This window comes from Manis javanica, chromosome 8, assembly GCF_040802235.1.
Source record: "Manis javanica isolate MJ-LG chromosome 8, MJ_LKY, whole genome shotgun sequence".
NCBI classification, from domain to species: Eukaryota; Metazoa; Chordata; class Mammalia; order Pholidota; family Manidae; genus Manis; species Manis javanica.
Genome location: NC_133163.1, coordinates 31,056,446 through 31,082,870, shown reverse-complemented (window position 1 = coordinate 31,082,870; position 26,425 = coordinate 31,056,446). Strand labels below are relative to the sequence as shown.

Sequence of the window (26,425 nt, the reverse complement as noted above, 5' to 3'; positions counted from 1 at the left end):
GGGTACGAATGGACTTACGATTTTGCATCTATCATTTAATTGGCTAAAGAGGATTTTTAATTTTCGACATAATGGCTGAAGAAAAACACTGAATGAGCTTTTCAGCCAAACGTTTCTCCTTGCCTGCTTTTTTGGTGCTGTCCTGTGTCCCCTTGAGCTCTATACTCTAGCTGTGCCCACTAGTGTTATTCCACAACTCTGTCATTTCCTGCGCCTTTGAGCATACTGTTTCATTCTCTCTGTCCTTAATACCCCTTCCCCTCACCAAGGAAATCTCCTTGTTTTTCCTTCAAGATCATATTTAAATGCTACATCCTCCATGAAGTCATCCCCAGTTCTTCCAGGCTGAGGTAGGGGTTCCCATGGTACTCTGCTGATGCCATTCTTAAAGCACTCATGGCACAGAACTGTTATTTTTATTGGCAACTTGGTGGTCCATTTGCTTCGTAGGCTCCTTACCATCACGTAGCTTTATGAAAGGGCTGTAGGATGTATAATGTTGCCACCCCCCTTCTCCTTACCTGTTGTTCAGCCCAGGAGTGGACACCTGACACAAACCAGCCAGTCAACAAACACCCAGCCACTATGACACAGCCTTCCACAAGGACTCCCTTGGCGGCTGGCCCTTGGGGCTGGGGGTTGGCCACATTCTCTCCATTGAGAATTTGCAATCGAGAAAAAGAGGGATGTGCAGTTCATTGTGGGAGCGGAGCTAGGAGGTCATGATGCAGTTGAGACTGGTGGCTGTGCTGGGCCATGTGTAGGACAGGCAAAGCCCAGGAGTCACCCTGGGAGGCACAGGAAGGGGCCGGGCTCTAAGGGAGAGGGAAGTGAGGACTGGGGAGACCCTGAGGTTTGAGGGGGCAGCAGCCTGGGCTCCTGGGGCCTTCAGGATCCTCTCGCCGCCTGCCGTGCCTCCTGCCTTGGGTTCCACCGAAGGTCTCCACCAGGCCTTTGCAGATCGCCCTCCTCCTTTTCTTAAACTAATTCAGTGGATTTCTATTCCTTGCAACCAAAAGAGCTTTCCTTAAAAGATGTTTTACCTTCCCCTCTGGACTGTGAGTTTCTTGAGATCAGGAACTAGATCTTACTGTTTGTTGTATCACCAGAATGTAGCTCAATGCATAGAGGGTGTTCAAAATAGCCTCGCTGAGTGTATGATGAGTAAACACATGGATGACTATGCCTGTTGGTAATAAACGCAGGACATGGCCTGCCTGGCCGGATGACCGTCCGCCTTACCTTTCTACTAAAAGCTCTTTCCCTTTACATTCACGGCTCTCTTGCTTATGTCCTCAGTGTCTTAAGGTCCACATTTAACAGGTGGCCTTTCCCTGAAGTATTTTTTTACCTTAAAAATACTGGGTTTGGCACACTGGCATCTGAGGAGGGGACAGAAGCAAATAGGAGATACAAATAAGAGACAACACCTTCACTTCAACCACATCTGCTCCAGAAGAAACTAAAGGTGGCCCCCTGGACCTTTTCCTGAAGAAACATGGTGAGAAGCAAGCTGTATTTAGAGAGATATAAGTATAGCTTTTATTTTTTTTTAAACCAACCCAACATTTCCACTGGCAACTATCAACATAGCTTATGACATGAGCACTGTTTCTTTTTTAGTTATTTTTTTTTCTTAAAAAATGTGTTTAAAATTAAACAGGTATTTTTTTTTTATTTCTTTTTTTTCCCCTTAGAAAATGTATTTATGTCAATGCAGAAAAGCCTAAAGATCTGTGGGCAGTTTTGTGGTGATTTTCATATGTGTGTTTGTGTGTGTGTGTGTGTGTGTGTGTGTGTGTGTGTGTGTGTGTGTGTGTTTTAAAGCCAGGTCCTTCCAAAATTTGTTGGGAAAAGGTCTGTAGGCCACAGCAATTTCTCTATAAACCAGGCTCCGTGGGATTATAACAATTAAGATTCCTCTTACTGGGGCAAGAAATAGCCCACAGGCTGGAAAAAGAGCTTCGTGAGGTTTAAAAACAAGCAGGAATGTGGGAGAGATGAGGAATTCCAGCTCCTATATTGTGAAAATGCTTTCAAATGTGACCTGAGGGTCCAGGAGAGGAGAACGGGCCCCTTGTTTTCTTCCAAACTTCTCCATTTTGGTATTACCTCAAGAAACATAGTCAGACTTCTTAGTGGGGTGCATCAGAGAGTGAGGGGTAGTGAAGCCAACATTCCTCAGAAGCACTGGCATTTTAAATATAATCTTTCCTCTTGGAGAGCTCACCAGGTGGGCATCTCTTCTCTCCTGCCTCAGATATGAAGCAAAAGCTCCCCAAGAAAGAATCGACCCTCTTGTTTCCCCAGCAGCCCTTGGGCATCACATACCACTCCTATTTTTGTCTCGTATCTCCCACTTGGTGGGTCTTCCCACAGAAGGAAAAACATACAGACATTGACATGTGAGATGGACAGAATCTGAAAGGCTTGGACAGGGAAGAGGACAAGAACTTTTTGTTTTAAACATAAGCATATACAGCTCCTCCTGCTCCAGCCACAGCCCCCATGCTTTATCGCTCTGCATGGGTGTGCAAGCTTACTTACACCCAAACGCCAGCAATCCTCTCAAGATTTGAGAAAAGAAAAAAAAAGACACGGGGACAAGTCCTCAGTGGAGCTGAGAGGTAGCTGGTACCCAGGGAAAGTGGGAGAGCGTGTGCCTGAAAATTCATGCCTGTCTGTCGGCTCAGACCTTAAGATCTTTCACAGCACCTTTGTCACTGACTTCAGAAAGAAAAGAAGACAAGCAATGACCAGAACCAGAGGGAGAAACAGAAGCCACCACAATTATGATTACGATGAGAAGAGAACCCCAAACCGGCCCCGTGGGTGTGAGCCATGTTCACGCCTCCCCAGCTGAGAGAGAGGACAGTGATGGACCACATCTGACAGACAAGAGACACCCTGCCTCCAAGGGGAGGAGAAGCAGAGGAATACTCGGAGGTGGAAGAGAACGTGGCCAAGGACATGGGCGGGAAGGTGGGGTGGAGGTTGATTTGGTGCTGCTGTTGGTTTGCATTGAATTAAAGACCTGTAAAGTGGGTGCTCCTCCATTCCGTGTGACTGGGTGAGACGCTGCCCCTTCAGCTCACTGCCAGGGCCTGGGCAGGTGAGGTTCCCGGGGCTTGGATCCTGGTGCTGCCTCTCCAGGGCTGCTCACCCTGGAACGGTCCCTGCTGGGGAAGGGCCCTTCTCTTAGGAGAAGTCCTAAGCCTGCCCCGCGGAGGCTGTGTTCTGATGCTCAGAACCCCTTGATGTAGCAATAGGCCTCCAGCGTGGCGAAGAGTATGTAGAGGAGCCACAGGCTCACAAAGAGCCACGTGGTGGCAAGCTTGCAGCCACGAGGGCCCCCGAGCTCCCCGCCCAGGTGCGGCCGCCGGCGGTACAAGAGCACGCTGATGCAGACGAATGCGAAGATGGTGAAGAGGGTGACGGAGAAAGCCAGGGTGCCGGCGGACACGTGGAACTCCTGTCCCTGCAGGGCCCAGTAGATGGCGGCCACGGACCAGGCCAAGCCAATGCCCAGGAAGACGTTGACAGCGTTGCTGCCCGTGACGTTGCCAATGGAGGCGTCTGCGTACACGTCCTGGATGGCAGCAGCCTTGCTGGCAAATGTGTCTGGAAAAGTGCAGAGACAGATGAGAGCTGGACAGAGGCCTAGACGTGGAGGGCCTACTTTTGAATATGTCTGAAAGGAAGCTCAGGCCGGCAGGCTGAGCCCAGGAATGAGAGGCAGGTGCTTAGCAGCTACCCCCAGCTCAGCCAGCAACAGCTGTGTGGCCTTGGACAAGTCACCTCTCTTCTCTGGGGCTTCCTGCTCCCCTTCTGCTGTTCTGGAGTCTGAAAGATTCCTAAGGGCTTTACTGGTCCTGATATTTACCAAGTGTGTTTGTTATTCCCTCCTGACTATTTCTTCAGTAAGGGGAGTTTGCTATCCCATAATATCTCCCCAGGGAACCTTGACATTATGGGAAGCTGCTTAAAGTAGATGCCTGATTGTACCTGTCACATGGGGCATTCACTCAGGTGAGAGGGCATTCACTCAGGTAGCATGGACAATTATTGCACAATGCTCCCCAGCTCAGCATTGTGCCCGGTGCTGGAGTCACAGAGACAGAGCACTCACTGGGGAACCACAGTCAGGGCTCCTAAGGTAAGCTGTGGGCTCAAGGAACACTGGGCTCTACCTTTGCAGTTAGTATATGGAGCACAGGGCCATGCAGGCTGTTTGACTTTAGATGTTGGCATGGATCATAGGCACTGGAAGGATTGTCAGGGACATCTAGGCACCCTTTTATTTCATAGGTAAGGAAAATAAGGCTCAAGGAATCTGCCCAGGGTCTCATGGGAAGTTAGCCAAAGATTTGCCCCTAAAACCCTCATGTAAGGACCCTTTGCATACCATCACTTTACATCCAAAGAGTTTCAAAGTCACAAAGTCAGCTGAGTGGATCATAGCGTAACCTTCAAGCCCCTAATCTGCCAGCTGCTCCCCGGACCATTTGCAAGGACTTGGAGGTGCCCCAAGCTCTCTCCCTGCCTTGCTTGTCCTGGCTTGCTTCCTTGTTGCCAATTTTCTCAGATTTCCTATGGAAAAATCTCTTCCCTTTTCTTACCTATGACCTTGATTTTTGCCTCTGATCCTCTGCAATTGCTCCCTATGTCTGTTTCTCTTCTCCATATCTGCTCCTTTCCCTTTGATAGTTCCAGCCCCTTGAGGTCTAGAGAACAGAGATCACAGGGCATCTCCTCCACAAAGCTTTCACTGAACCATCCATCTATTTTCCTACCACCCAGCACATTTCCATGATAGCCTAACATCTTGCATCACTAGTATGCAAATAATCCCACCATTCATGCTGGGTTTTGGGGAAGAGTTTTTCCTAGAGTGTGATATAGATTCAGATACTTGCCAGAAGGACTTGTGTTCCTGGTCCAGGAAGGGTTTCCCTGGATCCAGTCCACAGAGTCCTGTTTGATGAGATTCAGCCTCATCCTCTTATAGGAAAATGCTCTCTCTTCCTGCAACAGTGGGAAGGCCAGGTCCCTGGCAGGAGTTCAGGGTTCAGACACCCTGGAGACTCCAACTGAACTAAGCGAGGAACCTGAGCTAATGCAGCCCCTCCTGCCTGCTAACTGCTACTTGTCACTCTAGCCCAGCTTACATACAACCTCTCTTGGAAGCCACCCCTGACCCAGCCTAGCTCAGGCCCCCCGTTTTGTAGTTGCGCAGCATTTGTACTTTTTATTCATGAAACTTATTGAGATGATTTTAATTACAGTAGTTGGGGGAAGTCTCCATCACTAGATTATAAACTCCATGTTGATAGGGAAGCATGTCTGTCCTGCCTCCCACTCTAGCCCCAGTAACCAGCCCAAGACCGTATCAGGCTCAGTGAATATTTGTTGAATGAATGAATAAATTAATGCCTGTCCCTGTTTGTTTTTAGGAGTTCATAAGAAAAAAAAAAAGGAATATGTAATTTATCATACGAAAAGACAAGAGCTCACTAAGCTTCCTTCTCCCATCCTGTTGGGAGGCACTTTGTGCTTGTAGGTGTCCTTCTAAAGCAGAGGCCAAGAAAGCTTGTGAGCATTTCTACTGGGGCATAAGCAGGCAATCTCTAGCCTCTCAGACTGCCAGAGAGAAATGGAAGGAGAACAATGTCTGTGTTCCTGCAATTGCATAGCTTGTGGCCTGTTTGTAAAATGTGGAGGTTAAGAAATCGGACCACTTACTCGGGCAGTCAACTTACCCTCTGTGGGCCTCAGTTTCCTCATCTGTCAAGTGGGGATGGATAATAACTGTTCTTATTAAATAGGGTTTTGGTGAGCATTACAGGCATAAAACATCTAAATTGCTTAGCATACATAGTGTCTGACACATCCAAATGGCTCAAGAAACGTTAGCTATCATTAGTGCTATTATTAGTCCCTTTGATTGGCTTTCTCCACCTTAGGGGCAGAGGCTCTGTTAAGCTCAGATCTGAGATGGTAAGGAAGATAATGAAGAAAAGTGTGGGGGGCACTTGAACCTGGTAATAGCCTCTTTGCAAACCCATGCAACCTCATACTCACCTGGCACAGAGGTGCCAAATGCCACAAAAACAACAGCTGTGACAGAGTCCTTGAGGCCAATGGTGCAGCCGAAGTGGGAGGCCAGGTCCCCGATGACGGCCGTGAGCATGCCAATGATCAGAATGGAGACGACGAAGCAGGCCCAGCCACGGCAGTACTCTGTGGGGGGCACACAGGCAAACAGCACCTTCCAGAAGACCGTCAGAAAGTGCATCACATAGTCAAGGCAGGAAGGCAGCCTCTCCTCGCCTGACTCATCCTCATCCTCGTCCCCTGCTGGAGACAAGATAAATAGGCCCAGAAAAGGGCAGCAAGGTCAGATCCCCATTTATGAGAAAGTCTAAGCCAGCATACCTCATGAGCATCATCCACTGGAAGGAGACTCCAGCCCTCTCCTGGGCAGCTGGTCCAGGCCAGCACCAGAGGACAGCTGGGAAAGGGGAACCGTGATGGTGTGTCCCACTGGTCAACTTGAATTGGGAGAGTAGGGGAGTGAGGACAGGGAAATAAGGAAAGAAGAGAGAAAGAGATGAAGAGCTAGGGTAGAAGAACTCAAAAGGGATGAGGCAGCAGAGGGCAGAAGAGAAGGTCAGAGCAGGTGGCGCGTGGTTGCCTAGGTGAAGAAAAGCTAAGTCAGTGGTGTGCCCATTCTTCATTGGGCACCGGTGGAGCTTCTCTCCCATTTTCCTGACATGACTGCTGCAGTAACCTCGTGGCTGTGGCCATTATCTGTCCCCAGAGGGGTGGCTGTCATTCCACATCATGCGGCAGACCAGAGAGCCAGTGCCATCCTCCAAAGAGCCCCTGGGACTGAGCAGGGATGGGCCCCGTTTGCCCTTGCCAGAAAATTGGGCAGAGGTGCTCATTTGGCAGTCTGGGAGGAGAGGATGTGATGAGGCCCTCTGGCATCTTTCAAGGGCAACCTCTGTAATGTCTTGACACACTAGAGGAAGCTGTGTTTTGAAAGAACCGGAGTCAGGACACTTGGGCTCCAACTGCAGCTTGCCGTGAGGAGAACCTGGAAGCTGGGGTAAATCCCTTCTTGTTTCTGAACCTCAGTCCTTTATTTGAAAAAGGGGGGGGGTGGGTTTAGATTATGTGGCCTACATTCTGCTTACTGTGTCTTTAGGAGCAAAGTGGGGTCATCAGAGGGATGACAACAGGAAGTATCTGAAGCAGGCGATGGGAAAGTGGGGCAACAGCTGCCTGGCTGGACTTTTGCTCTGGCTCAGGGGCCTCAGGGATGTGACCCTGTGGGTTGCTATGACAGCAAAGTCTCATGAAAAGAGACAAGGCCAGTAGTGCTTGGCAGTGCAAACAGGCCTCGGTGGTGCTGAGAAGCAGTACAGGGTGTGGTGGTGAGACCCGTCCCATCCCCTTGGAAACACGTCTGTAGGCCTCTGGCACATGAGCTGTGTCACTACTGAGGGAACCTGTCGACAAATGCTGAAGGGGAGGTTCACAATCATCCAGGGCAGAGGTTTGCCAGGGAGTCAATGCAAAGATTTTGTAAACTCCAGACTCCCACACCTCTAAATCAGAATAGCCCCACATTCTGATTTAAAAGAGGACCACATTAATGAGAAGAAAGAATGACAGAAACCAGACTATATTGAGTTCATGTTTGGTACCTTTCTACTTGCTTTGCTGAGAGAAGTAGCTACAGTTCCCTTTTTGGATGAGGAAATGAAGGCACAGAGAGAATTACTTGTCCCAGTTCACACAGCAGCACCAGGATTTGAAAGCAGAGATAGCCATGCTCTTTTAGTTACCCCCTGATTCTTTTCCAAAGTAACCCAGTAAAATAGGCAAACACCTAGGACTAGAGCTGGGAAGACTGGACACAGAAATTGTGTGGTCTTCCCTTTCCAGTCTTGCCTGCTTCTCCCAGCAAGGCCTGTGCCCACCTGAGGCCCTCTTACCTGCACTGACAGTGATGGCCTCCATGAACTGGTCCCTCCATGAATGGGTCCCCACAACCAAGGCCAGGTTTGTCTTCTTGATCAGTTTGTCCACCGTACTCTGTCAGGAAGATGAAAACTTGGAATCATGAGGTTAGAATGCTGAGAACCATTGAGGAGCCTGGTGATTTGAGGGAATGAGAGATGCCCTGCATTCCTGGGGTCTCTGCGTGAGTTCTGAAAGTTATGCATGAATGGCCTCGGGTGATATCTTCTGGGAAAATCCTTCTATTTTTCTTTTCTTTGGTTGCAACTGCTGACATTGGATGTTTAGAGTAATACAATAGAGAATAATGGTGATGGTGTCAATAAACCATGCTCTGGAGTAGTGAAATTTACTATCTTTGCCGTAAAAATACAGCTAAACAATAGTGATGATACATAAGGGCTTTATAGCCCAGTCATTCCATATGCTATGTTATGTTTCCTCACAGTATTCCTAGGATATGAATGGCCAGCACTACTCATTCCATGTTACAATTGGGGAAACCGAGACTAGGGTGGGTAAGTGATTTGTTCAGTTTCAATGTCACATATTTAGTGGTGACATTGAAACACAACTCTAGGTCTTCTATTTCCCACCCCATCACTCTATTATTCAATTAGATCTCACTTATGGCCTGACCTTGAACTCATAGGACTCTTCAATGATGACCTCTAGTTTGGGGTGTTCACCCAATACTGGCTTTCCCATTTCTGCTATCCTCTTGGCTTCCTCTTCCTCCACAGTCAGCTTCCTGTCTGTCACCTCTGCAACAAAACAAAATCAGACTAACTTTAATTTAGCACATTTGCTATCCCCTAGAAGTCTAAAGCTCAGAGTAATAGGAATGGGCAGTGGGCACAAAACAAAAGGCTCTTGAGAATGGGGATTTTGTGTATTTTTTTTAGAGCCACTTTCCAAAAAGTGCTGAACATTTTATGACCATCAGACTATGGTCCTTGCAGGCCTGGGGTAAGCATTCCTCTTTCCAGTTTATACTTGGAAAGGCAACCTGACTCAAAGACCTTCTGGGAACAGACCAGCTGAGGTTCCCAAGTCATTTGGTGAGATATTGGAGAGTTGGGAACAAAGGCCAAATAAATCTCCTGACCTTTAATAATTTTGAACTGTTGGGCCTGTTTGTTTAACTACTTCATGTAAGAGTTCTTGGGGGTCATAAACACATTTTAATCCAAAGGGAATGTCTACTGGTTCACATTAACATCTGTTTCCAACACTGTTGGGACCATCCATCCCCTCTGTAGAGGAGAAAGGAAGGATGTTTCCAGGAATATCTATTTTTCATGCAAGTGAATGTTATCCTCACAGTGAGAAACTTGGAAGGTTTCCTAAAACACTTCATGGTTTCACAATGAAAGATCCCCAGGATTTCCATAGGAATCAGGCACATTTCTTCTAAAACACTAATGCTTGTTCAAAAACAAAACAGAAGAAAGCTCTTCCTTTATTTTCTTGTGAGGCATCCCCCTGTGTCCCTCAGCAACTTCACTCATGTTCCAGTGGTCCCTTCTCATGTTGAACGAGTTAGAAATTTTTTCCACATCAACTGATGAGTCCATTTTAAGACCATTTCACCATGAAGACATGTTTTCTGGATTAGAGTGAAATAGAGATCGAATCTTTTTATTCTCCTCTGATTATAAAATTGTTCTTGGCAGCCTATTTCTTTCAGAGTTCATTTAAATATCTTTCCATTCAAGTCCATGTTCTTACATGCAATTAATTCTTTTATTTGGCTCCTTAATTGCTTTCATTCCACATAGTGAAATCTCCTAGGGGAATCCTCTCTTCCTTGGATAATCTCAAGAACAAAATGGGTTGGAGGCCAAGAAGGTCTTCTTTTCCCTCTATCCTGGGAACTGGTGAAGCATGGGGAGGTATGAGACTTAAGCTCTTGAGGTTGAAAGGAAAGGGATTCACTGGGAAGACTGTAAGCCAAAGGTGGAAGTTACCAAGCAATGAGTCTGTTTTATGTAAGGATTTTCTGGTTTTCCTGAATGAAGACGGTAAGAGTATGCAGAGGATTCCTGAGGTGGCTATTTTATTCAGAACTTGGGAGCAAACAAGGCAATCCCAAAAATGTTTGGGAGCTGTCCGTGGTACTGTCCTCCTTCTAGCATTGATGACTGCTTTCAGAAACAGTTATTTCTCGAGGATCAATGTCCATCTGCATATTTCTAAGTAAGCAGATACCCCCTAGTAGCCTGAAATCATTAATCCATCGATTCCAAGTCTCTTATTAGTTAATTAGGAAGGCAAATCTGGGCAGAGTTCTGGATATGAGGTCATCAGTCCTAGAAGTCAGACTGTAAACCACTCTGAGAAAAAGCCCTTGGAAAAAGATGTGTAGACTGCTTAAAAGCATGGGTACTCTTCTCTTCTACTTGCAGGTTTTAGCACCATATTATAATGCTTATCCTAGCAGTGACAATACTATTCTATCCCTCCCTTCCCAATTTTCCCATATCATACTTTACATGTGCCACAAGAACTTTATACCAATGTAATGAGTTCTCCAGTGACGTATAAATGTACCTGTCTAGCCCTTATCTAGCTATCACTCTAGCACTATATCTAGCAGAATATTGATCTACCTACTGACCTGTCTACCCCTGTGGTGACAGTAAGTTTTGCCATCTAGTTTTCTGCAAAAATCTCTTTGACAAAAAACCAATTCTCTATCTTTGGATCTCCCACAGCCCCACAGAGGTACTCCATATATTTCTGTTAATTGATTGATTCACATGCCTTTAAATCAAGTCTTATTTAGTGTCTTGGTTTGGTAGAAACTCCTGCCTTTTCTATTTTTATAATGATCACCCCTTTACATTCATATTGAGTTAATTTCTTGAGAAAGTGATGTCTCAAACCTGAAACACCATAACGATTCTGATCAGTTTTTTATGTTAGTGACTCAGGATTTCAAATAAGAAGAATAAATGACAGGTGAACCTGATATGCAGACTGACTAAACACTCTGAGATCTAGGAAAAGGAGGAGAGGAAGGAAAAAGAGAGAAAGACAGAGAGAGAGATGAACAGAAAGAAATAAAGAGAAAGAGAGAATATGAATAGGATGGAAGGTTGAACAAATATTGGAAGAACAAAGAGCTTGCCAGGCCAGACAAGAATAGATTTCTATGAATGCTCCCCAAGCATCCTCAAAAAGAGTGGGGTGATGCAGTCACTGCTCTCACTCCCAGGTACCTGGTGTAGCTCAGAATGAACATATTTACTCTCCATCTTTCACTGCCAGGCATTGTTAATCATGTTCACCTGTCCATCCAGGGAAATTCAAACAAGGATTTGAGATTTCCAGTGAATTTAAAGTCTAACCAAGGACTCCCACATCAAAGGTTTACAGAGTGAAAAATCTGGAATGTAATACTTCCTTTTCATATTTTAGCTTCTATTGGCATTTGTGCAAATATGTTAAGAGTATAGAGAAGCTTTATATTGAATCACAATCTTTGTTTTGTGTATATGTGTGTGGTTGGTAGTGGGTAGAGGCAAGAGTTGGAACAAAGAAGCCCAAATAACTTCTCATGCAAGAAGATGAGTGAAGTGGAGAAAGAATACCCAAGGCTATGATATTACTACCCTGGGAAAGCACTGGAATATATGGGGTTGGGGGTAGTCCTTATCCTGTTGGTATAGAGTAATATTTCATAAAGGAAAAGTATAGGGATTTGCCCACATTTTTTATTTTTGTTTATGGCTCCAAGGTTGTAAATGTCCATACTATATACACTTTCCCTTCTCAAACCCAGGGGGTAGCCTATAGGTGACTTTGAGTACCAATGAGTTCTATAAGATGTGTTGCCTCTCAAATAACCTTAAAATTTTTATATGTTTGAAGAATTGATGAAATGACACATGTGATTTTAATATGTATTGAGATGTCTTATATAGCTCAGTCTGCCTGCGCCAACAATTATGGTATTGCTGAGATGTTTGAAATACTTTCTTATCTGTCCACAAAACTAGAATTTGTTTATGATTTGATTTCACTGATGCAAACATACTCTCAAAGTTGGTGTAGGTCCTACAACAGGAGATAGATTCTGTATAAGAAAATCTCCAAGACAAATTCTCCAGAATTTCCATTTGCAACTGGGTAATTGCCTCCTTCTCCCCCCACTTCCCCTATAATACCCTAATTTTTCTTGTTGTTGATGGTACACGTGACTTGAAGGGTCAGCAACACATGAACCAAAGTTCTAGCAATTTAGGTCTCAGCTGTGATGAGATGGAAGATATCCAGGATCAGTAAAGTTCCAGATTTGTTAAAAATTGCTTTTCATGTTTTCACAGCAGCTTCTGATTATTTTTCCCTGGATCCCTCAAGATCCAAGCATTTTCTTTGAAATCCCATCATGATCCTATCAGGACATTCTGCTCTGACTCTCACCCTCTCTTGCCCCACCGCATGAGAAGACAATGAATTAAGACTCAGGAGAAGTCTATGACCCACCATCTCTTTGATGAATTTCTATTCTCTTCCTGGTCCCAGGGAGGACCAATTCTGCCTTAACTTACATCCACTCACAGAAACAGTGCTCAAAGAATTGTCTACTTCCTCAACATTACTTCAAGTGGGGAAATAAATCTCCCAGACTTTAGGAGAACTTGTCAGGTAAACTTGAGCTCACAGTTCCTATTAAGTAAATCAAAGGACATTGGTCCTAAACTAGTAATGGCACAGGCAAGAAGTAGAAAAGAGGGGGCAAGACACCTCTTACCTGGAGACAACAGGAGCGCTGTTTGCAAATGGACACCAGAAAAGGGAAGAAAGAAAAGGAAAGAGCATTAAGGTCCCATCTTGAAAGTGTCCCCAGGCTTTGTGCTTGCAGCAGCATGAGGACAGCTGTGGCCTTAGTAGGTGAGAGCTCTGCAGCCACATGCAAAAGGCAGCATTTGGAGCATGCGCAGGAGCGGCAGAGGTGGGAGCCACCAGGGAGACTGCTGAGACCAGGGCCCTGCAGCTGTTAAGTTTTTCCCATGCCTTCCCTACAAATCCGAGGGCTATGGATAGACGAATGAGGATGAGAGAACTAAAGGGGTGGAGCATAGACAGAGGTGGTTATCTGTAATCTTCTAAGGAATCAGGTTATCACATCCATTCTGTAAAGGAGTGGAATCCAGTTACCTTGAAAACTGTATAGGCTGCAATCTTGCCAGACTAGCTGGCTTATCAGTGGTGAAACTGACCCGGGGACTTGAATAGGAACTCAGGGCACTGGGTAATGGAGAACAAGAGGGGAAGAGTGCTCAGTGGTCAGTCCTATATTTTCTATCCCTAATCAGATCATGCTCAGCTACCTAGTGCCCATAACAGTTCTATGGCCACAAATGACTTCCCAGCTACCTTCTTGGCCAGAACGTTGAGTTCCCCTAAAAGAATGACCTGGTGAAAAGGAAAGGTCTGCAGAATGTTTTCCTTGAATGGCTTATCTTTTTACAGATATAGCTTGGAGCCTAGGACCATTGACTCCTACCATTTTGTATCACCTGTGCCTAGCAAAGCCACTGCAACTAGTAGGTGTTCAACAAAGGTTTGTTGTTTGCCACCAATTTCAACAATTGTATTTTTCAAATATCCTATGCTACTGCACCTGTGGATGGTGGTCGTCCTGTTGCAGAAGTGACAGGCTAAATCAGAGTCCAGATATTCTAGATCAGAGAGATTGTAAGACTGAAAGCTATTTATAGATGGGAGATGACAAATACAAAGTCCCTACATGGACTGGGAAGCTGAGTTAGACATCCCCAACACAGGTCGTCCCTAGTCCCTGAATTTGTACTTATGCCAAACTCTCTTAGATGTCAAGGTCCTAAAATAAAAATTCTTGTGACATAGCTCCTCATCCCTGGCTCTTGTCAAATAAAAGTCTAAGAACATCCTGCCACATGCTCCTGCTGCAGATGGTGACTGATGGAGATTACTGAGGAAGAGTTGGGATGGTAACTGTGAATTGTTTCTTTTAAAAAATCTCTAGGAATGCAATTCAAGCCTGTGATCCATCATTCCATATTTACAACCACTGAAGACACATGTGGATCTAGAATTTTACAGTATATAAACAGGGCAAACAGCAGTTAACTTTTTCTGGTTTCTCCCATATGGGATTCTGAGGAGTAATGGGTCAACAGATCTCCTTACTATATTGAGATGATAGATGGAGGATAGATGATAAATAGATAGCAAGAGAGCTTATTCATTCTGCTCCTTCTATGGATCTGCATGGAAGAGCCCTTCCTGATTCCCAAATTCCAGAGGAGACCAGAAACTTGAACACAGCAGTGTATCCAGGTAGGCCAGACAAGGGGCAGTTCTTCCAGAAAGGTCCCCGCTGCCCTGTTTTTCACTGAGACATCCTTACCAACACCAGGATCATCCCTAGCACAGTGAGAGGGTTTGCAGTCAGCTGGAATCACACCATTCGTTGCTCACTGTCTACATGAATCTGAGGCTTACAAATGGGCCACTAATCCAGGTGGGCCAATACTGAGCGACACAATGCCTCCAGGGTGTTTTTCCTGCTGCTGATGATTGAGAGAAGCTGGAGCTGAACTTTCCCCTGTATTGATTCCCAGGATCAGGTGAAAGTCATTTATCCCTGCTTAGACATCCCAGGGACAAGCAGGAAACAGTGTAGCTCTGTGTCTCATTGGAAGCATCTGGGCAGCTTGTCAGATGAGCCCGTTGATAAGAGGAGGCACAACAGGCCACATTCTTGGGGGACAGTGCTCTCCTTTTGTGCCTGAGGCTTCTGATGTCCAGGCCCAGGCCCAACAGCCTTGACTATGCCGCTCAGTGTCACTCTCTGATGTCCACCTCTAGACTCCAGGGCTTACTCTATTCCAAAGTAACCATGTTTCCTATTCATTCTCTCTTTTCCCCTCCCCCAGCTTGTGCAGAGCATTTATTCTCACCTCTGAAGTCTGTTTGCTGAGAATAGAATCTCCAGTCCCTTATTTTTTTTGGAATGTGATTGTCATTTTTGACCATGGCAGAGACTGTGCTGTTCTGAATGGCTAAGACTCTTTTGTGCAGTAGTGATAATGAAAAGCAATTTCCACTGTACTGTTTCTCACTCCAAGAATGGCAGGGAATTCTGAAAATCAGATGTTTTCATTTGATTCTGAGTCTAGACAATCACATTTCATGACCTTTCACCTTATGGTCTGATGCCAGAATACGGGAATATCTGAAGAAACTGGAAATTAACCCTATAGACAATAGAACAGGGGGCCAGGAAACTGATACATTTTCTATTGACAACTTTCATCTTGGCATCTTGGTAACTGGGAAGATCTGGGGGCATATCAGACCCATAGCTGGATGAAATCCTTGTCTTCTCTCTTGCTCCCTCCCCCAGGACTAGGATCAACCAGGGCTTTGCCGACATATCCTTGGACAGAGAATCCAGTGCAGAAAAAGTGGTCCTCCAGCGGGGAGTAGCCATAGGCATTTGTTTGGCCAAGTCTCTTGAAGAGCACAAGGTTTCTCTTAGGTGACTCTCTGTCTTACTGTTGATAGGAGCTTAATGGGGAGGAGGAAAAGAAGAGCCTCTTTACTGGTGGAATAAAGTCATGGTGGACTTCCAAACCGTTATTCTTGTCTTGAGCCACTGCATTCTTTCCAGCTTCCCTATGTGATCCCTTGTGTTGTTTTCATTTACACCTAAATAGCTGGGACTGTGGAAATTGATAAAGCTAGTTCATAATGGTGTTGGTTGTCTTCTGTGTCCAACCAATCATGAAGATGTACAAGAGAGGTGGGAATGAGATAGGGTGGGTGTTGAGACAATTTCTGAGAATATTCTCTGTTGCAGGAACTGGAAGAAATGGAAACACAACTTGGGAAGAAAAGACCTAGAGATTTCCTCTTTCTTCCAGCACTCTTTGGCAGTCAGCCTCATAGCAACATCTTACTAGGTGGCCAAGGAGAGGATGAGTAATGGAAGATGGAGAGGGCTTCTGCTTCTGGGACACCAGGTATGTCCAAACCAGTGTGGGCACAGAACTTAGGTCTGCAGACAAAGTCCCCAGAAGACAACTGATCAATGGTGAGGGTCTGAGAAGAAGATGTATGGATGAGCCTTTGGGAGTGTAGTTGCCACATCTTAGGCCTGTCCTTGAGTGGAAGGCTTTATGCTGCTTTTTGTCATGTGACTATGTTCAAACAAACAAGTAGTCTCACTGTTCCATCCTCCATGAGGATCCCAGAAGCATCTCTTTCCTGAAAGGGGAATGTGAATTTCCTTCTCTTGGTATTTCCCAAGACCACCCTTACCCATCCGCAAATATATTCCTCCAAAACTTTCAAAGTGGTGGCTTCCAATCATTTTTTGCAAGGGAAGAAATCTTTCCTTACATCTACCTTTGTTGTAACATAATCAGTCCCTTAGGAATGAAACCCTGGCAGGTGTTCCAAGATGCATGTCCTGAGGAAAGGAGATGAGGCCTCTTCTCTGGTGTGGGATGAGGGTTACCTTGAGATCTGGTGATGTGCTCATTTGCAGATGCCAAGCAAAGGCAGGCTTCTGTGAATCATCCAAAACCTGTTTCTCAGGGATCAACACCAACTACATCACATAGAGTCCCTTCTACTGTTGGAAAACCCCTAAGTCAATTCTCTGGATCCTCTCTGGAAATATCAGTCCTTTTCCAGGTCCCTCTGGCTAGGGAGATTTCCATGCCCAGAATTACTGACTCCTTTTGCAGACTCAATTTCTGCTTTATGGATTGCCTCATCCTAAAGTAGACTAAATAAAGCACCCTACCTTGGGCTAGGCACAGAGGTAGAATGGGATGGGGTGGAATGCCAAGGGGAGGAAAAAATAATTCAGGATTCAGACTGCATGACTACCTCAGAAGCCAGCTCTCTCTCAGAGAGCTCTCAGAAGCTGTGGCCTCTGACAGTGGGCATACATTTCCATGCCACGGTCTATCCAACTGTGAAACACCCAGATAAAACACTTACCTCCTTGAAGGGCAGAGGGGCCAATGGGCCACTCTGCACGTGAGTAACCTACCAAGCACTCACCGGAGGTTGGGGAATGCAGCAGAAAACTGTCAAAGCACCATTGCAACTTGGCCCCCCACCCCAGACCCTCCCCCATTCAATCCAGGCTCCAGAGGGAGGGGTGGGAGGGGAAGGAGGCAGGGGAGGAGCACAGGCATGCATTGCATCACATTCCTTTCTCTGTCTTCTCCTCCCCACCCACCAAGGAGTTCCCACATTTACAGGTTTTGGTTGGTGTCTGTGTGTGGGCTGTGGGGGAGAGTGCGGGGCACAGGCAATCGTATGATTGGACCATGAGGCGGAAGGAAGTAACCCATCAGGATAATGAGGAGTTGAGGCTGCAGCGCTGCCCAGAAGGTGGGAAAGGAGGACTTGGAAATGAGCTAAGGCTAAGAAGGCAGAGATGATACCGAAACAGGGTGAGAGCGAGAATACAGGAGGGAAAAGAATAAAAAAATCCACTGGTCAAAAGGAGAAATGAGGGAAAAGGGAGAAAAGGGGGAAGAAAAATACAGTTGCATTTTGATTGTTGCTTTTCAGTTTTTTACATTTTTCCTTTCTTTTTGTCTTTTGCTGCTTCATTTTGTTCGTTTGTTTTAAGAATCTCACACCTGATATTCCACGTTCCATCCATTTCGGTTCACCAAGGGCAATGAAGAAATTCTCTTGCCTTTCGTATTCCTCCTCATCTACTATTTTAACCCTTACGGTTTTCCTGTAGGGACAACAAGAGAGAGAGTGTGTCGACCGGGTCGGTAGACTGCTTGGTCAGTTGGAGCACAGCCTCTAAAGTCATGGCACATCACTCTTGGCCCAGGCAGCCCAGTCCTGCCGTGGTGGCTTTTGACAGGACTAAGGTGGATTGTATTGTTCTCATATCAGAATGGTCTTAGCTTTTCTTGTCCCCTTGGTCACAGTTGTCCTTACAGGGGAGAGGGAAAGGGAGCCAGGAGGCAGGGAACGGTGGGCAAAGGAAGGGATCCAGGGGACAGCAGGGGAGGGAAGGGAGAGGGAGGGTGATGGCAGGGAGGAGCTGGTTTAGATCCTGCTGACGGTTAGTAGGAATGAGTTGGGCAGCACATTCCGTAGGGTGTCACATGGTAACTGCCATTTCCTTGAGCAGCAGGTAAACTACTGGCCACTGGGAGTGACCCAGGGCCCTTCCACAACAGGAACTACATCAACAGAACCTGGCCTGGGGCTTATTTCCCTTCCTGTGTCTATACCCACTGCTTAAAGGAAAGTAGTTATGAAGACTGGAAAAGAGAGAGAGAGAGAGAAAGGAAGGTAGAATGCTATTGTTTTTCTCATTCTTTACCTCTTAGGGCTTCTGTGGCAGGACCTAAAATAAATATGTTTTAACCACAGTATAAGACTCCTTTAATGTTTATAGCTGATGTGCTCCTGGGAAAATGTGAAGAAAATGATGTACATCATCAAATTCTAAACCACCTTTGGACTCTTATCATGCAGAGCTGATGTGTCCCGAGGCCAGCATCCTCAATCACTGATTATCAAGGGTCTGGAGGACATGGTAATGGATGTTTCTGTTCATTTCAGGGTATTTCAACAAAGCATATTGTTTAAGAAAAACAAATCCTCCAGGGAAGCAAAGTTTCCTGGAAAATCTTTCCCCTCCAAAGCGCGGCATGAGGCTGGCTCAGGCCCACCGCCACTGGAGAAGTTGCCGTGTGGACCTAGATCTCCCTCTGCAGCTTCCGCTCGCCCCTCATGGAACCACAGTGGGGTCAGTAGGTCCCCAAAGTGAGCCATGATAGTTACTTTCTGCTTGTTTTATTTTTGGCCTGGGACCTAAACGCTCTCCAAAGAGCAAAGAGGTGCTAACAAACAATAGCATAAAATACTGAATCAGAGCCTCTGATGCTCCTGTTCCAGCCTGAAAGTGTTCAGCTGTGCTGTCTGCAGAGTGGTAGCCTGACCTGAGGTGGTTTGTCGGGTACAGGACTTGCTGTGCATTTGTCTCCTGTGTGTGTGTGTGGTTCATTTTTGGCACTTTTTTGTGTGCTTTTATACACCTTGCTCAGTGAACAAAAGACAAAGTTCATGGATTGTCAAGAAGCATTTTCTAGGCATTTCTCTCTAGGCCCCAGACAGGAGGCTTGAAGTTGTCTGTGAGATGCGAGGCTGGCCGAGCCTGACCTGTTTTGCCACTGCAGGGACTCTGCTGTGGGGTGGGCACGGGGTGCTTGGTGACCATGGTCATGGCCTAGAGGGATATGATTGACAGCTCAGCCACGGAAGGAGCACTGCCTCAAATACCGGCAGTGAGCCCTCCAGAGGACCTTCTGACTCAGCTATTGGAGGCCTGGAGTGTATGGAGTCATTTAAATTGAAGGCAAGGCTCCATCCCTTCTGAGAAGCCCTATGATTTCTTGGGGAAGTGTCCTCAGATCAGAGTTCTCTCTCCCACCGCTCTGACTCTGCCTCCACACCTAGATGGTCTACATAGGGAAGGCAGAGTACAGTAGGTAGAGCTTCAATCGAGACCTGGAACTCAAACCCCGGTACTTTCAGCTGGATTAATGTCAGGGAGAGAAACACAGCCTCATAGCAGGGATCTGACAGAGAAGATGGCTCCTAAGGCCTACTCTGGGGAATGGGATGAACCACAAATAGAGCCCAATCCAAATTCACTGGTTCTCAGTGTCCAGGGGCTCTAAGCCTCTCCCAGAGAATAGCTGCCCCACGGAAACCTGTGCTGAGAATCCGGGGCCAGTTTCCCAGTGCTGCCCCACCACTTGGTGTCGGGGCCTTTTTCTCTCCCATGTCCTATGCCGTTCAGGGGAGGCAGAAAGCCTCCTACATGATACCTCAGGGCTCTTCCTCTCTCTGTCTGTCTCATTCTCTCTCCCTCTCTCTGTTTTTCCTCATGTCCTTTTCCCAGCCCCACAAAAAATATCACTGGCTCTTGAGCATTCCTCACACAGATACCATGTGACAGGCTGGCAGGTGTTAGGACAGAGCTGGGAGCAGAGAGAGGACAGAGGGGAGGGAGAGGTGGAAAGAGAACAAAGAACAAGAAAGGAAACAAGGGGAAGTGAATCAGAGACACAGAAGAAAAGTGGGGAGAAGGAGACAGATTGCAGAAATGAAGAAACAGAAGAGGAGAGGAGAGTGTTAATGTTAGTGTGCAGGACAGGGTACTACACCTTTCTGAAAACTCATATCCACCATGCGGGGGCCCATCATCTCAATGAAGTAATTCTTGTTTTTCTCATACGCCTCATCATCAATTACCTTGATGTGAATTGTTTTGCTGTGGATGGAAAAATAAGTACCATAAGCAATGAGCAGGGTTGGGGGCAAGCCAGCCAGGAGAAGAAACAGGAAACACTGAAAAGATCCAGAAAGGTTAAAATTTGCTGCAGCACCACAGGGGCATGGATGAAAGGGGCTGTCCTGGGCCCCTGTCCAGGCCCCCTGGGCTCCTCCTGGGCTTCATGTGGCTTCGTGGCATGGTCAGACTCGGAGACTGGAAAGAGTGCAGGCTTTATAGTCAAAGGTTCTGGGCTCTCATCCTGGATGTGCAATGTGACTTTGCAGTAGTGACTTAACTGCTGCACAAACAGGTTGAATGATGCTTACAGCATTCCAGGGTAGCTGTGAGAACGATAAAATAGCACATATAATGGCTCAGACACGTACGGCCTCCCATAACATCTACTTCCTTATCCCTCTTGCTTTTGGGACAAAAGAGAATTTTTTTTGAAATTTTTGACTTTTGAAATGAACTGATGTTAATCTGTAAGATACATTTTATGGAAAGGGTGGAGGAGAGTGGGAGTTGGCCTGCGGGAGTCTTGCCTGGGAATAGTAGAACTCCCTTACTCTGTGGCAGTGACTAGCACAGGGAGGCCTAGAGGGCCATTTGACTCAAGTCACACATTCTGGTAATTCCTCGTTGGCCTCAGCAAAATCTGCGCAACTGTGTCCAGAGGGGCTTCTGTACTCACAGGATACACTGACTGGGTCCTGTTAACTCTCAGGCACTCTGAGTTATTAGTTTATAAATCTTACAGTGATCTTGTGACTACCACAATTATATTGTTTTTTTAAGTTAAGAGGACTTCTTTTGTTAATTTAAACACTGAAAAATATAAACCAATTTTAGTAGTCCATTTTTGTATTTCTTAATTTTTTAAAAATATGTTTTACTTGAAGCTTTAAAAATGGAGATGGACCTGGTTCTCTCCCAGCCTTGGCATGATGATGGGGACATTTCAGAACCAGACCCTGGTCAAGAGGTTTAGGCCTATCCCAGAGGGAGTGAGACATTGCTAGATGGGGGTGGGCATGGAGCCGACCCTCCCTTCAGCAGTGGACAGTGGGGAGGCGTGCAGGAGCCAGTTGCACTGCACTTGGGTGTGCAGCCTTTCAGACACGGGTGCCCCAAAGCCTGCCCTTTGTTGAGTACACTGAGGCCATCAGCGCTTTCTTTTATCCTTTGTCATAAAATGGGACTGTCTTTACATTCCAGCTTAGGACAACCTCTCTGCTCTCTGAGCTTTCCCCAGTCACCGTTAGTATAGGATGTCTACGGAGGTTCCTTTGTCCACACCGTCGATCCTGTAGAACCAGGTGTGGATCCGTCGCTCCTGAAGTGAATGCAATAGCAGTTACTAATACACCCCGCCATCCCATCGCTGCAAAAACATTCACTTCCTTATCACTTGCTCCACCCACCGCAGTCACAGAGAAACCCAGCTGGCCACCCTACCAATTGTGAGTGTTCATTCTCTGACAGGCCCCAACTCGCAGGCCCGCCTTTGTCCAGAGTGCAGCATTGGTTCTGGGGACTCCTGACCTGGGATCAAACCCAGTCCCCACCCCCACCAGCCAGGTGACCCCAGGCAACTTGCAAAGCTTGCCAAGTCTCATTGGTAAAGTAAAATACTAACACCTACTTCAGAGCATTCTTAAATGAGATAATGCATGCAAAGCACTTGGCATGTTAAGTGTTTAAGTGTTTAATAAATAGCAACCATTACTACTGCGAGTAATATGACCCCAGTTTGGTGGTTTGAGAAAAACAGTAAGAGAATCTTACTGTCTGCAGGCGTTAAGTCAGAAAATAAGGGGAAAATCAATAAATAGAACTGGTTACTCAAAAGGTGGTTCAGACTGGAAAAAGAAGTCAGGTAAAGAAAGCATTGGATAAAACAGGATGATAGATCCCGAATGGGTTATTAGAGAGGCTTGGAGTGTTAGGGTGTTAGCATGAGCTAATGAGAGCAACTCTCATATTCTTCCAAAATCTGGCATGTGCCCCTGTCAGTGACAAGATCTGGGCTAGACAGACCACATGTCATAAAACAGCATGCCTTGTGCTTGATGTGATTTATAGTGAGCCGAAAAACTAGAATAAGAGAAGCCATCAACAACTTAGTTGCAGACAGGGAAATGAGGGCAGACATTAAGTAGTGGCAAGAGGAATTGAGGTTGGCTAGCTGGAAGCACTAGTTGGAGGGGTTAATGAGTGGAGGAGGCAGGGTGGAGGATTCCCTCCCTGAGATCACTCCTGGGGAAGGCATTCCATCTCTTTGGACTTAATGTGTTAACCTTGCCTGGAGGGCTAGAGAAATTCCTTCCAGCTCTTGAAAATTGAGAAAGTTCTCAGTTCTGCTCAAGCTGCAAGGCCAAATGAGGCCACAAGAACATTTAAATTTAGTATAAGTCACCAGCCAGGTCTTGAGTTTTCTTCCCAAACTTGTTCTTCCCATTTCAGTCAATCACATCATCATCTATTCGAACCTGGAATTACCCTGGTTCTTTCCTTTCCCTCCTCCCTCCTTCCACCCCGACCTTCCTCCCTAATGCATGTAATTCACCACTACTTCTCTCTCTGCTATCAAGACCAAAATCATAACACCATTACCTCTCCCTTGGACCCTGTGGTAGCCCAAGAGATTTTCCTGCTCCTGACTTTGCTCTCTTCCTTCAATCCTTTCCCTGCATGACAACCAGGGTTATATATTAAAAATGCAATCTAGGTCCTACCATACTCCCCATAATTGGAATAAGTACAAAGTCCTTACCACAGCCTGTAGGATCATGTGTGATCCAGCTCCTACTGACCTTGCTGACTTCATAACATTCTCCCCTTGCTTGTGGGTCCCATACACATGGGTCTTTCTGTTCCTAGAATCAAGTCCCTTCCACTTAGGAAATCACCCCTCCACCTGGGTGTGCCTTCCTCCTCCCTGGCTTTCCACATCAGCAGTCCTTCCCCAGAGAGGCCTTCCATGGCCACGTGATCTCCCTGGGTCTCTTTCCTCCACACCATCTCCACCTGTCCACCACAGGTCCTCTCCCATCACATTCCATCTGCTCACTCCCTTCAGTGCACTAATCACTGCCTGAAGCCGCTGGTTGGTTTATTGACTTACCTGTTTATAGCCTGCCTGTCCACGTTAGAGCGGGAGCTCCATGAGGACAAGAAACTTGTCTCCATTGCCCCTGTAATCTTAGTGCCTGGCCTGGAGGAGACCCTGAATCATGATGTGCCGAGAGACTAAAGGTGAATTTCTAACACACCTGAGGCTTGATGAAGTGAACCAATTTTGCTTTTTCACAGTAAAAATATAATTCGCTAGGGACAAAAATATATATGTTTTGAAGGCAATTTTGATGGAATGTCTAAGGATTCTCAGTGAGACAAAGAGACCAGAAGGCCAAGGTCATTAAACGAACACCTTCGGTTTATTAGCCTATGCTGTTGGTCCAGTCCATGGGAGGGTCTCCAATATGCCAGGACCTACTTCATGGGTTTAGCTTAGGGTTTTTTAACCCTACGTCTCTCCTTTTCCCAGTTCCTCCTTCCAACCAAGTGGCAGTTACTGAATGGTCATGGGGTCAGCTTCTCTCGGGCAACTGCTTCTAGAGTCAGTGATGCTTTCAGAGGCTCCGGGGCCTGCAACTGCCTCTCCTCTGAGCCTTCGGCTGAGGGCGGTGCCCAAGCATGCAGCACTCCCAGCTGAGACCTGGCCATGCTGCTTAGGAAAGGGACTCCCAGGAGACCTCCCACCAACATCCCAGGAAGGATTAGGAACCACATTTCTGGGATGCCTGGCTGGCCTCTCAGAACATCCCTTTGCATTGAGGGTACCCAATTCCAATCAGGTCTTTGTTCCTCAGGGTACTGCAGAGGAAAAGGTGCTCTTTGAGCACTAAATTCCTTGAAGGTGAAAGGGGGAGGAAGCAGCATTTATTTGTTGAACGGGTGAACACTACATTGGAGGAGGACCCAGTGAATTTTGCTTTATCTAAGTAAGGAATCTAAGACAATATAAGCATTTGCATTGCATTCAGCACCATGAGAAGAACTTTATTTCACCCTTACTTCAGCCAGGTAACACAGGTATTATTACTTCTGCTTTAAAGATGAGAAAACAGATGCTCAGAGAGGTTAAGTAACTTGCCCACAGTCACACAGCTAGTAAGCAGCAGAGCTGGGATTTTAACAAATGTCCCCTATTACTCTTATATCTCGTTTCACACAAGGAGGTGGGTAAACTCTGAGTGCCATTCCCAAGCTGCAGCTTCAGTGAGGACACAGAATTCCCCTGCTGAAATGCAGACAGCTTAGGCAGGTAACAAGTGAATCTGCCTCCGTGTTGTGTTCCAAGTAGGTAGCTTCCTAGCCCTTTGGCCTTCCTTTGCTAGAAATAATCTCTAAATAATCTCTGATTTGGTGACCTCTTCCCTCTTGACACCTACTAAATGACTCTTCATCATATCAAGAAGGGTTCCTTTTCATCATTTCTAAATTTATCCTGGTGCTCCAGGTCATCTAATGCTCACAAAGCTTCCTTGACATGGGGCTGCAGAGTCAGTGACGCAGTTGCTAGCCTTCCCGTGGGAGCTGTCAGAGGCCTCGCATGTCTGTGCTGGGTTCTTTTCGCTTTTTTTATCTTCTTGGGAGGGCACCAGCAGCCCTCATCTCTTCCCCTGGCAGGCCTCTGGCTCTAAACCAGGGCAGAAAAGCCCTCCCCTGCTCCAACCACACCCTGACAGCCCACCACCAACACCCCTGACTGCCCCTACCAAGGTCTGGGGGCAAAGGTTCCTTTTCTCATGAGAAAGCTCAGGATGCCTGAACTGATTTTTCCCTTGAAAATAGGTATGTCATAAGGTCCCTGGAGACAGCTCTTCTCAAACTTTGATATGCATATGTATCTGCTGAGGATCTTGTTAAAATGAGGATCTGATTCAGCAGGTCTGGGGTGGCTCCTGAGAGTCTGTATGTCTAACAAGCAGCGAGGGTACACCCATGCTGTTGGGCCAGGGCCTAAGACTCCTTTGTTAGGTCTCTCTGACTCTATTAAAACCTTAGGGAAAAGGAGGCAGATGCTCAGATGTTATTGCCAGTCAGGGAAAGGGGGGCTAGCATCAAAGTCTAGCATTTCAGCCAAAGGCTATAGTTTGTTAGGCCCATTCTGATACTGTATTTTGAAAGGGACATCATAGTGCACGTAGAGCAGGCTGACTAGGATGATGAAAGGCTCATAAACAATGTTTCATGTTAATTTACTGATATCTATACAGTGTTTACTTTGTGCCAGACACTTTGCATTCAGGCACTTTATTTATATTAAACACTTTAATCCTCACAACAAACCTGCAAGGTGCTCTTCTCTCTGAATGTATTATCTCAACTTATCTTCACTGTAACTAGGTAGATACTGTTTTTATCACCATTTTTATACATGAGGAACCAGAGCCCAGAAAAGTTAAGAGACTTGCCCAAGGTCATAGATAAATAAATGACAGAGCTGGGGTTTGAATTCAGTGTGGCTCTAAAGGCTGCACTTCTAACTGGGATATAATATGTGGATCCAGAGGAGAGATGTCCCCAGGGGGAGATGGCCTCACTCCAAATGGTTCTGGGGCTGTCATAAGTGCCACTTCCAAAGGATGGGGGCCATTGGCAGGGAAGCAAACTTCAACTCCACCATGTCTCATTACAGCAATGAGATGAGTTGGCTTGTAAGGCAGTGAGCACCCCATCCCGGGTAGTATTAAAAAGTAGACTGATGACCATGTATGAAAATGCCATGGAAAAGATTCCTGAATGCTGCAGGACATCAAGGACCTGCAAAGGTCCACACCCAGTGCTGTGCTGGTAAACCAGCTGTCCAGGAACCCTGATTTGATGCATGCTTTCCATGGTGTAAATATTCCCACTACAGTCAATTCCAAGCTACTAAGTTTTAACAACCAGCCTGCAAAATTCCTAAACATTTAATAATCAGCTCTTGTGAACTGGTAGGAGCTAATTCTCACACACTGTGCACGGTGTCAGATTCCAGAATGTTTGAGAGAGCTTATA

General features: G+C 46.2%; 1 protein-coding gene across 9 annotated transcripts in view; it reads right to left on the bottom strand.

The window, feature by feature from the left end:
- Positions 1–1,518: 1,518 nt before the first annotated feature.
- The window catches only part of SLC8A3 (solute carrier family 8 member A3), a 139,448-nt gene continuing 114,541 nt past the window's right edge, over positions 1,519–26,425 (bottom strand). For 3 of the 9 annotated variants that reach the window (XM_036999475.2, XM_036999423.2, XM_036999515.2), the window contains exons 3-8: positions 20,247–20,353; positions 12,788–12,805; positions 8,668–8,792; positions 8,004–8,103; positions 6,082–6,357; positions 1,519–3,621 (exon numbers count right to left, since the gene is read on the bottom strand). In XM_036999475.2, the coding sequence (XP_036855370.1) occupies positions 3,245–3,621; positions 6,082–6,357; positions 8,004–8,103; positions 8,668–8,792; positions 12,788–12,805; positions 20,247–20,353 (1,003 nt within the window). In that variant the 3' untranslated portion in view covers positions 1,519–3,244. Of the gene's footprint in view, positions 3,622–6,081; positions 6,358–8,003; positions 8,104–8,667; positions 8,793–12,787; positions 12,806–17,687; positions 17,792–20,246; positions 20,354–26,425 lie in introns of all 9 variants that reach the window. The other 6 variants (XM_036999605.2, XM_036999835.2, XM_036999554.2 and 3 more) reach the window with 6 other exon arrangements.